Raw genomic sequence first — 13,974 nt, 5'->3', positions numbered from 1 at the left:
AGACATTTCGATGCAAAACATAGATAAATTACCTCTATATACACAATATAAATAATAGAAGTAAAAAAAAAACAACAAAAAAAAACAATATTATTTACAGATTATTTACAGATAATTGCTAATTGACCCTTAATTGCAGTTAAATGTGTGGGGGTGGGAAAAATATTGCACATTGCACACTGCACATTGTATTGTTACAATAACAATACATAGTGCAGGGTGGAAATATGATATGGTTCTTTGAGTTGTCTTAGTTGTGTCTAGAACCACTGTCTTTACTACAGTACTCTAAAGAACTCTTGGTTAATACTACAGGGCTATGTGAAACGGCAATGTAAATTGATAAAAGTAATAATGACCTATATTAAAGCAACAATATATAGCTTTTTTCCTTAAAATAACAGCTTCAAAAGCATTGTGATATTCCACTGACCTGTAATAGGGAGAATAGCATCGCTGTCATTGCTACTTTGGACTCAGCACACAGTGCTCCTAAACACAGTTGTAATTCTATAATTCTTGTATATAAAACGCTCATAAGAACTGCGTGACGCTGTGTAACCCGAGTCATATTTGCGTTAAGTCCTATAATCTTACTCTACCGACTTGGCCCACACGCTTCTTTGACTTTCAGTGACAGTTCTGTACTTCAGAACTCATCCAAAACAGGTCCTTTAGTGTTGACTCAAAGCAAAAATTACACTTCCAACTGTATCAGGACAATAAATGCCAATGTTCCATAGTGTTGTTTTAAGAAAATATTGTTTAATACCATGCTGTTAGTCATAGATGATAAACATAAATTTCATTGCCAATTTATTTAAGATTCCAGTTCGTTTTTATTATTTTTTTAAGGGAATATAGCCATACCTAACATGTGGCCTGACTTAAACTTGTGTAGCACAGTTCAACAGAGCTTTTATTCTTATCTGCATTACTGCTGTTGTGGAAATAGTCATGCTCAATGTTCCGCTGCTGTGTTTCACCTTGACTTTCCTGAAGGAACATAAAGTAAACAGTGTCCTTCCTTCTGTGATAACATTGCTAATTATTAGAACATTTACACTTGCTGCAGCACAGCAGTGAACACTGTTTACTTAGACAGAGGCTCTAATTATAATCAGTATAATTACCTTCAGCTCAATACAGCTCTGAGGCGTCTGATAGCTAGTCATCATTTTCAGTGTAAAGGAGTAATCTGCTAATTATAGAGTAGTGTGAATCTTGGTTGTCATTATGCTCAGATGTTGAAATGGCTAGAAGTCACTGAAAAGCAGGAAGCTCTGAGCTAACATATATTGCTCTTTAATTGACTTTAATTGCATTGGAAAAGTATTGAATTTGAGTGTGCTTTATTGAAATGTGTACAAAGTTTCTGCATTAATAAAAGGCATAAGAACATAATTGGCATACTTATTGCCACAAGTAACCTGGAAGACTGGAGTTTGTTGATTTATTGTATTGTATTGTATTATTGTAACATTCAATAATAACAGGCCACAATAAATAGCTACTTTAATACTGTATATTAATTAGTTCATACATTTTAATAGTTATATAACTGTTACAAATACATTATTAAATGCTTCCATTTCTATTATTAATTGAGTTAATTTTTTCATTAGTATTTCTAATAAAACTAACTAATGATTAGATAACTTAAGGATTTGGTAAATAATTATTTGATATTCATAATTCGTAAATCACAGTTTATTGTAACTGTAACTCCTAACTAAGCTGTTATTTATTATTTTGAATGCAAGTATGTAAGCACTTTTTAAGTTGCATAATTTCTTGGCTACAGTCAGTCTCAAAAAACAGTAAACAAAATATTATTAATAATCGTTTCTATATTCATAATAATGGTTCATTTTTAGCATGCTTGTAGTATAAAATAAATGAAGCATAATTATTGAAGCATTTATTAATGCATTTGAAGCAATTATATAACTATTAACAGTCATTAACCAACTATTAGATAATACTCATGTTGCTTCTTATGTGGAAATGATGTGCTCATTGTAAGTCAAGTAAATTCAATGCATTTTACTCTTCACTTTACAGATAACGTACAAATAAAGTGGTAATAGTGACCTGCACTAATTCCAGTGTTAGAATCTTCTGACCATCTTAAAATTGCTATCGTCAGATATCCTGTCTTAGTGCTACGTCATCATCGCTGTGGCTGCCCCTTTTGCACCGTTGTTCACTGCTGTTCACCACTGTCATCTCTCTTTCGCTCCCTGAAGCCTAGCTGTCCATCCTGATAAAATCACCATAGCAACAGGACAAGTGGCTGGCACGTCCCTGGATGGCAAAGTAAGAGATTCCATCAAAGAAACATCAGACGACTTTACGGAATGACACTTTTCATCATATTGAATTCGAGACCTAACCCTGTAGAGAAAATCATAGATCTGGGGGGAAAAGCTGATGGAAAAAGAGCTTCACTGACTGTTCCAGACGTCAGTAAATCACTGGCCAAACGTTATGCAGTAAAGGTTCTTACTGTCATGTTCTTTCATCAGTCAGAGTCAAAATGGGTAGCATCCAACAAAATGAGCAGCATCTGATGAGTAACAGCAGTTTTTAATCGAGTGACAGCACTTTTTATATTTTCAGTATTTCATTTTATAATTATTACGTTTTTTGTGTAACTTTATATAGTTTCACTTCCAAAATGTCAGTTCTCAGGGTTTCAGTTTTAATGTATCATTATGATATATTATAAGCTAAAAATATACTCAGTGTTACTAAAAACCCTACAAAAGCACAATTTTCAATTTCAGTTTATATTAGCTGGTTATTACTGGGATGTTCTGATATTTTGTTCTAGCTGCACAGTAATGCTTTCTGTATTTTGGCAGCAGTTGGTTCCTCATGTGCGTGTTTGGGACTCTGTGAGTTTAAACACACTGCATGTTCTGGGCACTGGCTTCTTCGACAGGGCTCTTGTGTGCCTCTCCTTTTCCAAATCGGTAAGAAACAGCTTCTGCATATCGTATTTCATAATTAGGCCTAATTAAAATGAGACAAAAGCAATTTATTCACTGGACACATCCTTTGTTCTGAAATGAAAACGTGTAACTATATGGTTTGTGTCTCTTGTGTCCACTCAGAATGGAGGCAGCTGGTTGTGCGTAGTAGACGACTCCAATGACCATGTGCTTTCAGTGTGGGACTGGCAGAGGGAAGAGAGACTAGCTGAAGTCAAGGTGCGCCATGCATAAAAACCCTTGATGTTTTGACCATACACTCTCAATCTGACCTTTAGCCAAGCCTGTGCAGTAAAGGGCGACATGCCTTCTGCATCTGATATCATTAAGACTATTAGGGCAGTGTGTTGTAGGTCACGTTCTTAGCTTTTTATTTAGCGTTCATGTCATTAAGCATGCCTGTTCTTTGTTGTTCTCTTTTATCACAGTGCTCCAACGAGTCAGTTTTTGCTACTGATTTCCATCCGACAGATGCTAACATAATTGTAACATGTGGAAAGTCCCATCTTTACTTCTGGTCACTAGAAAAAGGCTTACTTGTGAAGAAACAGGGACTGTTCGAGGTAAGCCCACAGAATATTCCTGTGATTTACACTGATTTCTCCCATATGCTTAATTATATAACTGAAATATAGGGATAAATTATGCTTTACCAATAGTAATAATCTAGTAATATATATTCTCAGAAAATTACATGCAGAGCTGTTTATCTTGGCAGTAAGTGTTTATTTGTTCAAAAGCTCTAACTTTAGAATCAGTACAAATAAACAATCCAGTGTTATTTTGTGCGTGAGTCTGTTAGCTTAACCATTTCCTTCCTTTTTCTCGATGCAGCCCAGCCTAGTTTATCTAATCAGTCTTTTATTAAAGTAAATGAGGTGAGCTGCTGATGGAAATGCACAAATACAGTGTCTAGAGTTACCAGAGAAGTCAACAACTAAACCTGCGTCCTTCTAATTGTGTTCTTCTAACTCACATGTTAATAACTTGTAAAACAGCTCTCTCAGATTTTTTTTTATTTATTAAATCACAGGCAAAGCACACTTACTGCTGAGATGAATAAATCATGACTGTCGTTTGGCTGACTTTTGCGCAGCACTAAATATAATATACATTCACTGAGCAATTTATTAGGAACACTTTACTAATACTGGCTAAAGATTCCCTTTGCTCTCAAAACAGCCTCAATTCCTCATGTTATGGATTCCACAAGGTCTTAAAATAACGGTCCATGTTGACATGATTGCATTATTCAGCAAATCTCCCGTTCTACCACATATCAAACTTCACACGTTCTGTTGGATGCCAGACTGGTGACTGATAAGAACACTGAAGAACGCTGAACTCATTGTCAATTGTGGTCATGAAGGGATGCACATGGTCAGCAATAATACTCAAATAGGCTGTGACATTAAAGAGATAATTGATTAATGTTAATAGGCCCAGAATGTGCCAAGAAAACATTACACCAACATCCCAACAGCATTACACCACCTCCACCAGCCTAGACTGCTGACACAAGTAAGGGTGAGTCCATGGATTCATGTTGTTGAGGCCAAATTCTGTGTACCGCAGCAGAAATTGTGATTCGTCAGACCAGGCTATGTTTTTCCAGTCTCCAGCTGTCCAGTTTGGTGAGCCTGTGACCTCTGCAGCCTCAGCTTTCTGTTCTTGGCTGAGAAAAGTGGAACTTGGCGTGGTGTTCCGCTGCCATATTGTATGATTTCGTTTGCATTGCACTGCTGCCACACAATAGGCTGATTGGCTCATTGCATGATTGAGTAGATGTGCAGGTGTTCCCAATAAAGTGCTCGGTGAGTGTACTGATGAATATTTTGTGATGCATGAATATTTCTCATTTGTGAACTAAGCCTGGTGCATTTCTGCTTAAAAAATAAAGCCATATTTATGTTTCTTGCAGAAACAAGAGAAGCCCAAGTTTGTCTTGTGTGTGACTTTTTCAGAAAACGGTGACGCCATCACTGGTGACTCCAGCGGAAATATACTTGTATGGGGCAAAGGTAAATAATTCAGTGACAAACTGAATTGTGGTTGCCCGCAAAGCCATTCAATAAACCTACGTTTTAAAGCCGGAATGTACTTTCTGTCATACATAATAAATTATTGTTCAGTGTTTAGTAAAATGGATTTTTGTTGATGTGCCATGAATATTTCATAAACTCATTGTAAACTGGTTTATTCCAAGCATGGCCCGGCATGTGCTTTAGAAATTGTTAGGTGAGGCAGCTGTACACACTGGACTTGATTTAAAGGCTGTACTTGTTTTGCTGCGTGCCTTTTAGACTCTATGTCTCGGAAGTGTTTTGAAAGGCTTTCAGTCAGTGTTGGGCCATGCTCTGCTGAGCAGTCCTGTGGAGTGGTGATGGTTTCTGACCTTGCAGAGAGCGAGGGTAATGCTGGCTAATGTGCTGCTCTGCTCTGTGTCTGTCTTGAAGGCTCTAATCGCATTAGCCTGGCCATTCAGGGGGCACATGAAAGCAGCGTGTTTGCGCTGTGCATGTTGAGAAACGGCACCCTGGTTTCCGGGGGGAAGGACCGCAAGCTCACCTCTTGGGATGGAAATTACCAGAAGATTCAAACAGTGGAGGTGAGGCAGTGTCATTATCATATCAGACAAACAACCACAGTGTATGGAGCACTTGTTAAGAGGCCAGGTCTAGCGTGTTGGAGCATTATCACTACACCTAAATCTTTCTTAGTGATCTACTGTTCCTCTGCTGCATTCTTTAACAGCTCAGCCAGATCTGCACCCATGTCACCCTCATACACTGCTCTTGTTTGGAGCACATGAGATGCTAGCTTCCACTCACCGGCGATAAAATGTGCAGTTATGGTGACAAAAGATTTAGTGGTAATGGATGGCCACGCAGCACAACTATCCTACCCGTTTTAGAGTGTGGGGATCGCTGTATCAGTAAAATATCTTTGAGATGGTACGCTGCTGTATTTCAGTTCCAAAGTGTGCAACATAGCTCCTGGTTCTCAACGTCTGAATACGGCTTTAGTCGTCACTAAATGGCAGAGTAAGCATCATAGGAAACACTCCCTCTGCCATTTAACATAATTTCAATAATACTGGCCAGTCATTACACTACTATGTGCTCGTTTGTACTAGGCATTCATTTCACTGGTGTATTACTGGGAAATAACCTGCAGAGAAACAGGATTATTTCAGACATGATTCTTGTGGCATGTAAAGGCAAATGACAGCTGAATTCTCTTGAGGGGACCTTGCACGCATGTTAGTATGTAAAAGGTCACAATTTGAAAGTGCGACAAACCTGATTGGTTCTCCTTTCTGGTCTACAAGAGGATCCGCTTAGTTCTGCCCTTTCACTCATTCATCTTCTTATCCGCTTGTCCTGGTCAGGGTCGTGGTGGGACCAGAGCTTACCTGGAAACACTGGGTGTAAAGCATAAATACGCCCTGGACCCCTACACATGACGTAGCTTCTTAATAACCCACTTCTCCACACCCTGTAGCCCAACCAATTCCAAAATCACTGGTCCAAAGTACTACATTGGAAATAATGCAGTACAACATGCGTTTTAACCCCTTGTTGTGATATCAGTGCTCATCAACACACAAACTACCTTCACACAAAGTCACCTTCACCTTTATAACTACACCTTCACCCTTCACAACTATAGTTTAGAGAACAATACCTTTTATTATTTATGGATGAACAGTGAGTTAAATTGACCAAGAACAAAAATTTTTGTGTTTGATCAGTTGTGTGCAGAACTACAGTAAAGTGCTGTTTGCTGTGGGCTTATAGCCTAATATTAGTTTTTTTTATGTATTTACTTGTTCCGCAGGTTCCTGAAGTTTATGGGCCTATTCGCACGGTTGCTGAGGGGAGAGGAGAGACTGTTCTTATTGGAACAACCAAAAACTATGTCCTGCAGGGCAGTCTGGATGGGGAATTCACCCCCATCACCCAGGTGGGAACAGCAGACATGGGTGAAGATATTTCGAGCAGCAGTACAATCTTCTTTGTTATCTAAAGATAATTTTAAAATATATATGCTGTTATTTACTAACTAACTTTATTACTGAACCCAAAACCTTGAGCTCAAATTATCCTTGAAGATGTTCACACTCACCCCTCACTTTCTTAACTAGACATATGTTACATTTTTCTTTTATTTAATTTCCCCTGATTTAACCACACTGTTTTTATTACTGTGCCTTTATGACTGACCTATGTGAAGGACCTTCATTCGTACTGGCTGTAGTTTGGCAAGTTTTAAAAGCAGTCTGGAATGAAACACTCTTCATAAGTTTACAAGGGATAAGAAATCTTGGCATAAATGACTGAGATGGGCGTGGCTACCCAATTTAAACACTGCCGTCACCTTTAAAAATATAATGATGACCACTCTTATAGCCCACTTGTAATAATAATGAAAATTTTGTTTAATAATTAGCTACATGTTCAAAACACGGATGTAGGCTATAGGCTATGCCACACAATGACTTGCCTAAAGCTGCCTTTGGGTCATCTTCTGGGTTTATTATGGTTTGCCACAGACTTAGACAACCTGAGGTATTTGTGCCATGCACAACGAAACTATCCTGTCCGAATAGGGTTTAAGACTAAGCCTAGGGTTCCAGAGGTAGTTGAGTAATGCCACACTGACTCAGACGCTTTCATGTATGTTAATTATAGAAGATAAATGGCCGAGCTAGTCATGAACTCAGCTGTATTCTCAGGACGTTCTGAATGTAAGTCTTTTTTTGTAGTTAAGGACTAGGTTTAATCTGTCTTTTGGCCTCTTGAGTGATGAGGGTGTTGTGTTTTCAGGGTCATACGGATGAGTTATGGGGCTTGGCCGTTCACCCACTGAAGCACCAGTTCCTCACCTGTGGCCATGACAAACTGGTATGTCTGTGGGACTCTGACACACATCAGCCTCTCTGGACCAAGACGATGGAGGTGAGCTGTGCCCTCTAGACAAATCACTTTGGGTGGGATCGACTCCATGAAGACAAGCCACCTGTCTTCTGTACTCCTAGTCAATTTTCAGAATGCTCTATCCTTATAAAGCCTCTAATAGACTGCAGGTGTTAATATGCCTGAGATGAGTTGGCTTGGGCAGAGTGCGTCTGATTGAGATGTGTGTGTGTGTGTGTGTGTGTGCGTGCGTGCATGTGTTTTCTCTGTGGAAAGGACGCGGCTCAGTCAGCCGGGTTCCATCCCTCTGGGGCGACGGTTGCCATAGGAACGCAGACAGGCAGGTGAGAGAATCCTTTGCTTCTCATCAGAGGGGTCTCCGACACGTCATTAACATTCCTGCAAAACTCTAATCGTCCGATACGTGGACGACCTCAAACAGCTAATTATTATGCAAATGTAAAACACCACCACAGTGCTTATCCAGAGCCATTGTTCAGCTATCTTTTGCCATTTTTATTATTCATGAAGTCATCATCATTATATCAAAAACACATTAAAATAAAACAGTCTTTGATAACCTTCAAAGCTGTTCAGCCAGTGCCGCTCTATACGCTTCAGTCTCCTGTTATAAATGTACAGGTGGCTTGTTCTGGATACGGAAACGAAGGATCTAGTCACGGTGCACACAGATGGGAACGAGCAGCTCTCAGTCATGCGCTTTGCTCCAGGTTAGTGCTCTTCTGACAGCCGCTTTAATCATCCCATTTTATTTTAATGTGAAAATACAGAGACAGAATCACCATAAATGAGGTGCTCGGCTATTAAGCTTGATTATGCATTTTCTCTCCAGATGGCAACTTCCTTGCTATCGGGTCACATGACAATTACATCTACATTTACGCTGTGGCTGAAAACGGGAAGAAGTACAGCAGAGTGGGAAAGTGCTCAGTAGGTTTCTGTTTTAATGTCTAAACTGACAAAACACCTCACATGCTCTTTTGTATGGTGTCCTATCTGCCATATGTAGTTGTCTGTTGCTCATAAACACACTTTAATATATTTAACTATTATATATGTAGGCTTATATTATTTTTTGTCCTATAATATCCAACAAGGGATGTAAATTTATATAATTGTGTACATTATATAAACTGTCACTGTTCTCTTTTTTCTATTGTTTAACTGTAGTCTATTTTCTGTTGTTGTTAACTCTTGCAGGGCCACTCAAGTTTCATCACTCATTTAGACTGGTCTGTCGATTCTCAGTACCTTGTGTCCAATTCTGGAGACTATGAGATACTTTACTGTAAGTATGTCTAGAGTAATAGGATAGAAGGAGTATCTTAGACAACTGGAATAGTCAAGCTTTTGAAATAGCATTATGTACTATAAATACGAGAACATTTTATGTATCTTTCACTTCCCAGACTACACAGTTCCTATATGAAAAATAAGCTGCCACTTTTTTCCAATTGGATGCCCTGCATTAAGCCTTATTCAAAAAGCAGCCCAGGATAAAACACTCTCTATAACTTAAACAAGGCTGAATAGATAAAACAGGGCATCTAATAGAAACAGAGGTAGTAGGGGTAGTTGGGGTATCAACAGTAGGTAAAACAGCCTGTTAAATAGTGGTTAGGGATAAACTGAGGTGGGAAAACAGTCATTCCAAAACATATGATGTCAGTTTTGATACAAAACCCACACATGTGTCACAAGTGCACTTCAATGATAACAAATAAAATATTAGAATAATTTATGATACTGGATATAAGTGTCCATCAGGATTTAGTGTGTTTTTCTCTGGACTTGATGACTACCTCAGGCCGTTTTTTAGTTTTAATGCAGTTTGCTTAAAATGTCCACGTTGTAAGTCCAAATGTTTGTAGACACTCCTGCTAATGACCGCATTCAACTTCTTTAAGTTGCACGCTTTGCTGACATCGTTGGGCAAATACACACACACAGCTTGCCTAGTCCCTGCAGAGAAGTATTGCCAACATAATAGGACTCTCTAGAGCAGATAAACATTAAACTATCAGGGGCGTGCCTAATGCCAGGCGTGCTCTGGAGGGGTATAAAGACCCCCAGCATTAAGCTGTGGAGCAGTGGAACTCCAGTGTTCTCTGGAATGATGGTGCTCCATCTAATACCTTTGGGATGAGTTGGGGATGAGGTTGAGTATTGATCATTGAACATTCTGACCTCATTTTTGTCACTGATTGCAATTAAATCCCCACAGCAATGGTCCAGAATCTAGTAGAAAGCCTTCCCTGGACAGTAGAGACAGCTACACCAACAAAAGCAGGATAAACTCTTTTTAATACCCTTGATTTGAGAAGAACGAATGAATGAGCAGGTGTCTCAATACTTTTGTCCATATGGTGTATATTAACTGATAATCACTGCACCTTTTCTTCACTCCACTATAGTGGTTAGCGTTTTTCTCTCTCCAAACATTTAACACAGTCTAATAAGTAATACTCTCAGTAATATTTAAATCTAGTTATTCTGGTCATCATATCACATCAGCTATACTACCACAATCCTCAACCCACTCCATCACTTGATTAGCGAAGTGGCCTTCTGCATTGCTTTTTTGATATATCAAGTCAAGAAGACAGATCTTTTAAAACATACAAAACAGTGGCTACATTGTCATTATATGACACATAATTAAGATATAATAAGTTCTTTTTTTGCCAATGTCGCTCTGTGTTTTGTCCAGCATGGCTGTTGACGGGTGATTGTGATAAACTGTAGTGTTGATAACTTGTTGGAAGATTGCTACAAATACAGAGCCTCTTTTTTGTTTGTCCAGGGATCCCCTCTGTCTGTAAACAAGTGGTAAGCGTAGAGACCACTCGAGACATCCCATGGGCCACCTTCACCTGTACGCTGAGCTTCCACGTGTTTGGTAAGGCCCAAACTATTATAGGAATTCTAACAGTAAATCCTGCTGAAAATGTGCCTGGACTGTTGAGGTCCTTTAACTAAATAATAAGCCATGTTCTGAGGTAGGTTGTGATTTTTTGTGTGCGTGTGCTGTCTCAGGGTTATGGCCAGATGGCTCAGACGGTACGGACATCAACGCTGTGTGCAGATCCAATGAGAAGAGGCTGCTCACCACCGGAGATGATTTTGGAAAAGTTCATCTCTTCTCGTTCCCCTGCTCTCAGTCCAGAGTAAGCAGTCTGTGCTTATTCCATCAAACAACTGATTATTTTAGAATAGCGGTCCCCAAACCTCACCCTGCAGTGCAGCTGATCCAGCTAATCCATTGGGGAACTGAAGACCAGAGGCCAGCACAGTTTGCTAATTTCCTTTCCCCAACACACCTACCAAACGTAGTATTTGACCTGATTTAAACCTAGTGAGTTGAATCAGGTGTGCCTGAGCAGGAAAAGAATCAAAAACCACCCAGGAGGTCCCTATACCTGAATTAAACAGACAATAGACCTGACCACATGCCTACAGATTTCAAGAACACCTTTCCAACTGTTAAGCACAAGGTGGATTGATCATACTTTGCCATTGTGTTGCAGCCAGTGGCACACTTTTAATTGAATGGCAGCAAATTCTGAGAATTCATATGTTCCAGTTTCTCAATGGTTTTTGACAATGTTATGTAATGCCAGTTCAATCTCACAAGAGTTCTCAAAAAGACACATTTGTGGGCGGGGCAAAGACACGTCAGTTGATAAGTACTTCCTGAGTTGCCATGAGTGTTTTAAACCAGAAAGTACCCGAATGAGGTACTTTACCGATGTGGATCACATCAACTCTCTCCTTCTGACTCATTCTTTTTTCTCCTCAGGCTCCCAGCCATGTCTACGGTGGCCACAGCAGTCACGTCACCAACGTCAACTTCCTCTACGATGACAGCCACCTGGTGTCCACCGGGGGAAAGGACATGAGTGTCATGCAGTGGAGAGTGGTGTAAACGACTACTGACAGAAAGACCACGTGAAGCGAAGAAACAGGACTATTCCAATTTCACTTTCGTTGGGATCAAGGAGGGGGACTAAGTAGAGGCATACTGTAATGCGATGAGGTCGGGTGACACTCGTCGATTTTAATTGCTTTTATTCGCTTTTCGCACAACTCAGGACCCCCCGAGCATTTGAAATAAAGAGCTGTCTCCCAACCTGCCCAGCTTTGAGGAAAAAAAAACTCAACTCGCACTTTTACTCTGGAGTGACAAACGAGAGGTCATTTTTTCTAGAAGAGATGTCGTGTGATGTGATGCCAAAGCAAAACTGACTCTTGCCTAGTCACAAGGAAGCGTAAAGGGGTTGTAGTTGAGAGTGGTTCATGGCCCCACCTTCTGGCCTCATTAGGTATTGCAGGCACTCCTGTGTGATTGAAATTCAGTGTGAATTCATGATTTCCTCAAAACCATGTTTTTTGTTTTTGGAACAAGGTGTTTGATATCAGTTACCAGTCTACTTTTCGAACAGCAAATTTGTCAGTTGTCATTTTTGGACGGTGAAACTGCATGATTTCACCTTATATAGCACTGTGCGATCCAAACGATCTCCACTTGTATCACTACGATCAGCTCTTATGACCTGGGTCTTTTTAAAACGACATTACGAAAGCAGCCAACACTTCCTGTTTGAGGTACAATAATCCTCATTCAGAGCCTGTATCTCTTCTCTAAGTATCATTTAGAATCACTGCAATTCATGCAATTTTATGTAACTGTTGAGCATTATGTAATTCATTTCTACATGTCTCCCAGAGAGAACCATCATCAAGCTCCAACGGAAATCAATCGATATCCTGGCTAGATTAAACAACGTTAACATGTAACTCTTTTTTTTTTTGATCAGTGCCAGCGAGTCTAATAATGTAATCATTTTAAACTACTATGTGTCCGACTGTCTCTCTATAGCCTCTAACGACCATATTCATGCTTGAGTCCTTTTTGCACTGAAAGAGAAGGCGTGTGAAACTCATCAGGGTTTTTTTAATGACTGTAGTTGGTATATTAAAACTGTCTAAGCATGCACAAGCTTGGTTGTCATCTTTTCATGTTATTGATGACATATCGTTGAAATCTCAACCCTGGTTTGAAAATTGTGAAAGAGTGTTATTTGTTCCTAACACAGACGACATTTGACAGGGTGGGCTGATATTTTAAAATAGCATGTAAATGAATCAGTAGCCATAGTGGTATTGGCTGGGTAGACACATGCGCTTGCAGGATGTGTAATGCCTCTAACCTGCCAACCTTTGATACTATGTTCAGGATTAAGTCTATTAAAACCTGCTGTGCTTTACACTTTCTGTTCAGTATGAGCAAAATGTGTCTGAAAACCTTCTTGGACTGACATTTAAAACAGGAATGTCTTAATCAGGTTATTTTGCCACTGATCGAATCTGAGTCTCTTAATGCTGAGTATCAGCTTCGTGTTGGTATAAATAATTTAGCCACACAGTTTAGTTAAGATGTGCTGCTGATTAATACTGAAGTAAAATCCCTTTATTTTTAGTATCAGTAATAATAATGAGACATTCTGGGCAGACTTTTCTTAAAATTACTGTTTTATAGTGTTTAATACCTTTAATCCAGTCTGACTCTTCTCCTTGACCATTCAGCTCCCAGTTCCTTTAAAACACTGCAGTCAAGTCTTGTTTGTGTGTGTGTGTGTAGTGGTACACACTCTTGACTGAAATGTTATTTGTTGATTATTGGTATGAAATAACTGTTTTTTAACATTATGTGGTTATTTCAGTAAAAAATAAATTTCCACAATTATTTTAGTTTAAGAAATTATGCTTTAATGCACCCCTGTTAAACAGCTCCACACTGCTGCCTTTAAACTTTTTCATCTACCTTCTGAGAATGTCCTTACTTCTGCCGGCTGTGCAATAATATCAGTTAAGCGCACCTTGAAGACACCAGATGGCACTCTGAACACTGGGGATAAAACAAAGCCTCTGAGCTGGATCAGGATTAAAATAGTCGAGACCCGATCCATTAAAATATGCCTGGATCGGCTCCGATCCCGATCCACTGGATCAGATCGGGACATCCTTTAATTTAAAAG

General features: G+C 39.4%; 1 protein-coding gene across 6 annotated transcripts in view; it reads left to right on the top strand.

Moving 5' to 3' along the window:
• The window catches only part of eml1 (EMAP like 1), a 92,493-nt gene extending 79,290 nt beyond the window's left edge, over positions 1–13,203 (top strand). For 5 of the 6 annotated variants that reach the window (XM_072689683.1, XM_072689678.1, XM_072689680.1 and 2 more), the window contains 15 exons: positions 2,250–2,319; positions 2,868–2,978; positions 3,120–3,215; positions 3,425–3,559; positions 4,918–5,017; positions 5,453–5,604; positions 6,837–6,962; positions 7,826–7,957; positions 8,192–8,259; positions 8,558–8,646; positions 8,769–8,866; positions 9,137–9,224; positions 10,740–10,835; positions 10,973–11,103; positions 11,736–13,203. In XM_072689683.1, the coding sequence (XP_072545784.1) occupies positions 2,250–2,319; positions 2,868–2,978; positions 3,120–3,215; positions 3,425–3,559; positions 4,918–5,017; positions 5,453–5,604; positions 6,837–6,962; positions 7,826–7,957; positions 8,192–8,259; positions 8,558–8,646; positions 8,769–8,866; positions 9,137–9,224; positions 10,740–10,835; positions 10,973–11,103; positions 11,736–11,861 (1,618 nt within the window). In that variant the 3' untranslated portion in view covers positions 11,862–13,203. The remainder of the gene's footprint in view (positions 1–2,249; positions 2,320–2,867; positions 2,979–3,119; positions 3,216–3,424; positions 3,560–4,917; positions 5,018–5,452; positions 5,605–6,836; positions 6,963–7,825; positions 7,958–8,191; positions 8,260–8,557; positions 8,647–8,768; positions 8,867–9,136; positions 9,225–10,739; positions 10,836–10,972; positions 11,104–11,735) is intronic. The other variant, XM_072689679.1, reaches the window with a different exon arrangement.
• The last annotated feature ends 771 nt before the right edge of the window (positions 13,204–13,974 follow it).

This window comes from Salminus brasiliensis, chromosome 10 (assembly GCF_030463535.1).
Source record: "Salminus brasiliensis chromosome 10, fSalBra1.hap2, whole genome shotgun sequence".
NCBI classification, from domain to species: Eukaryota; Metazoa; Chordata; class Actinopteri; order Characiformes; family Bryconidae; genus Salminus; species Salminus brasiliensis.
The sequence above is the reverse complement of the archived record's forward strand: the minus strand, read 5'-3'. Positions and strand labels throughout refer to the sequence as shown.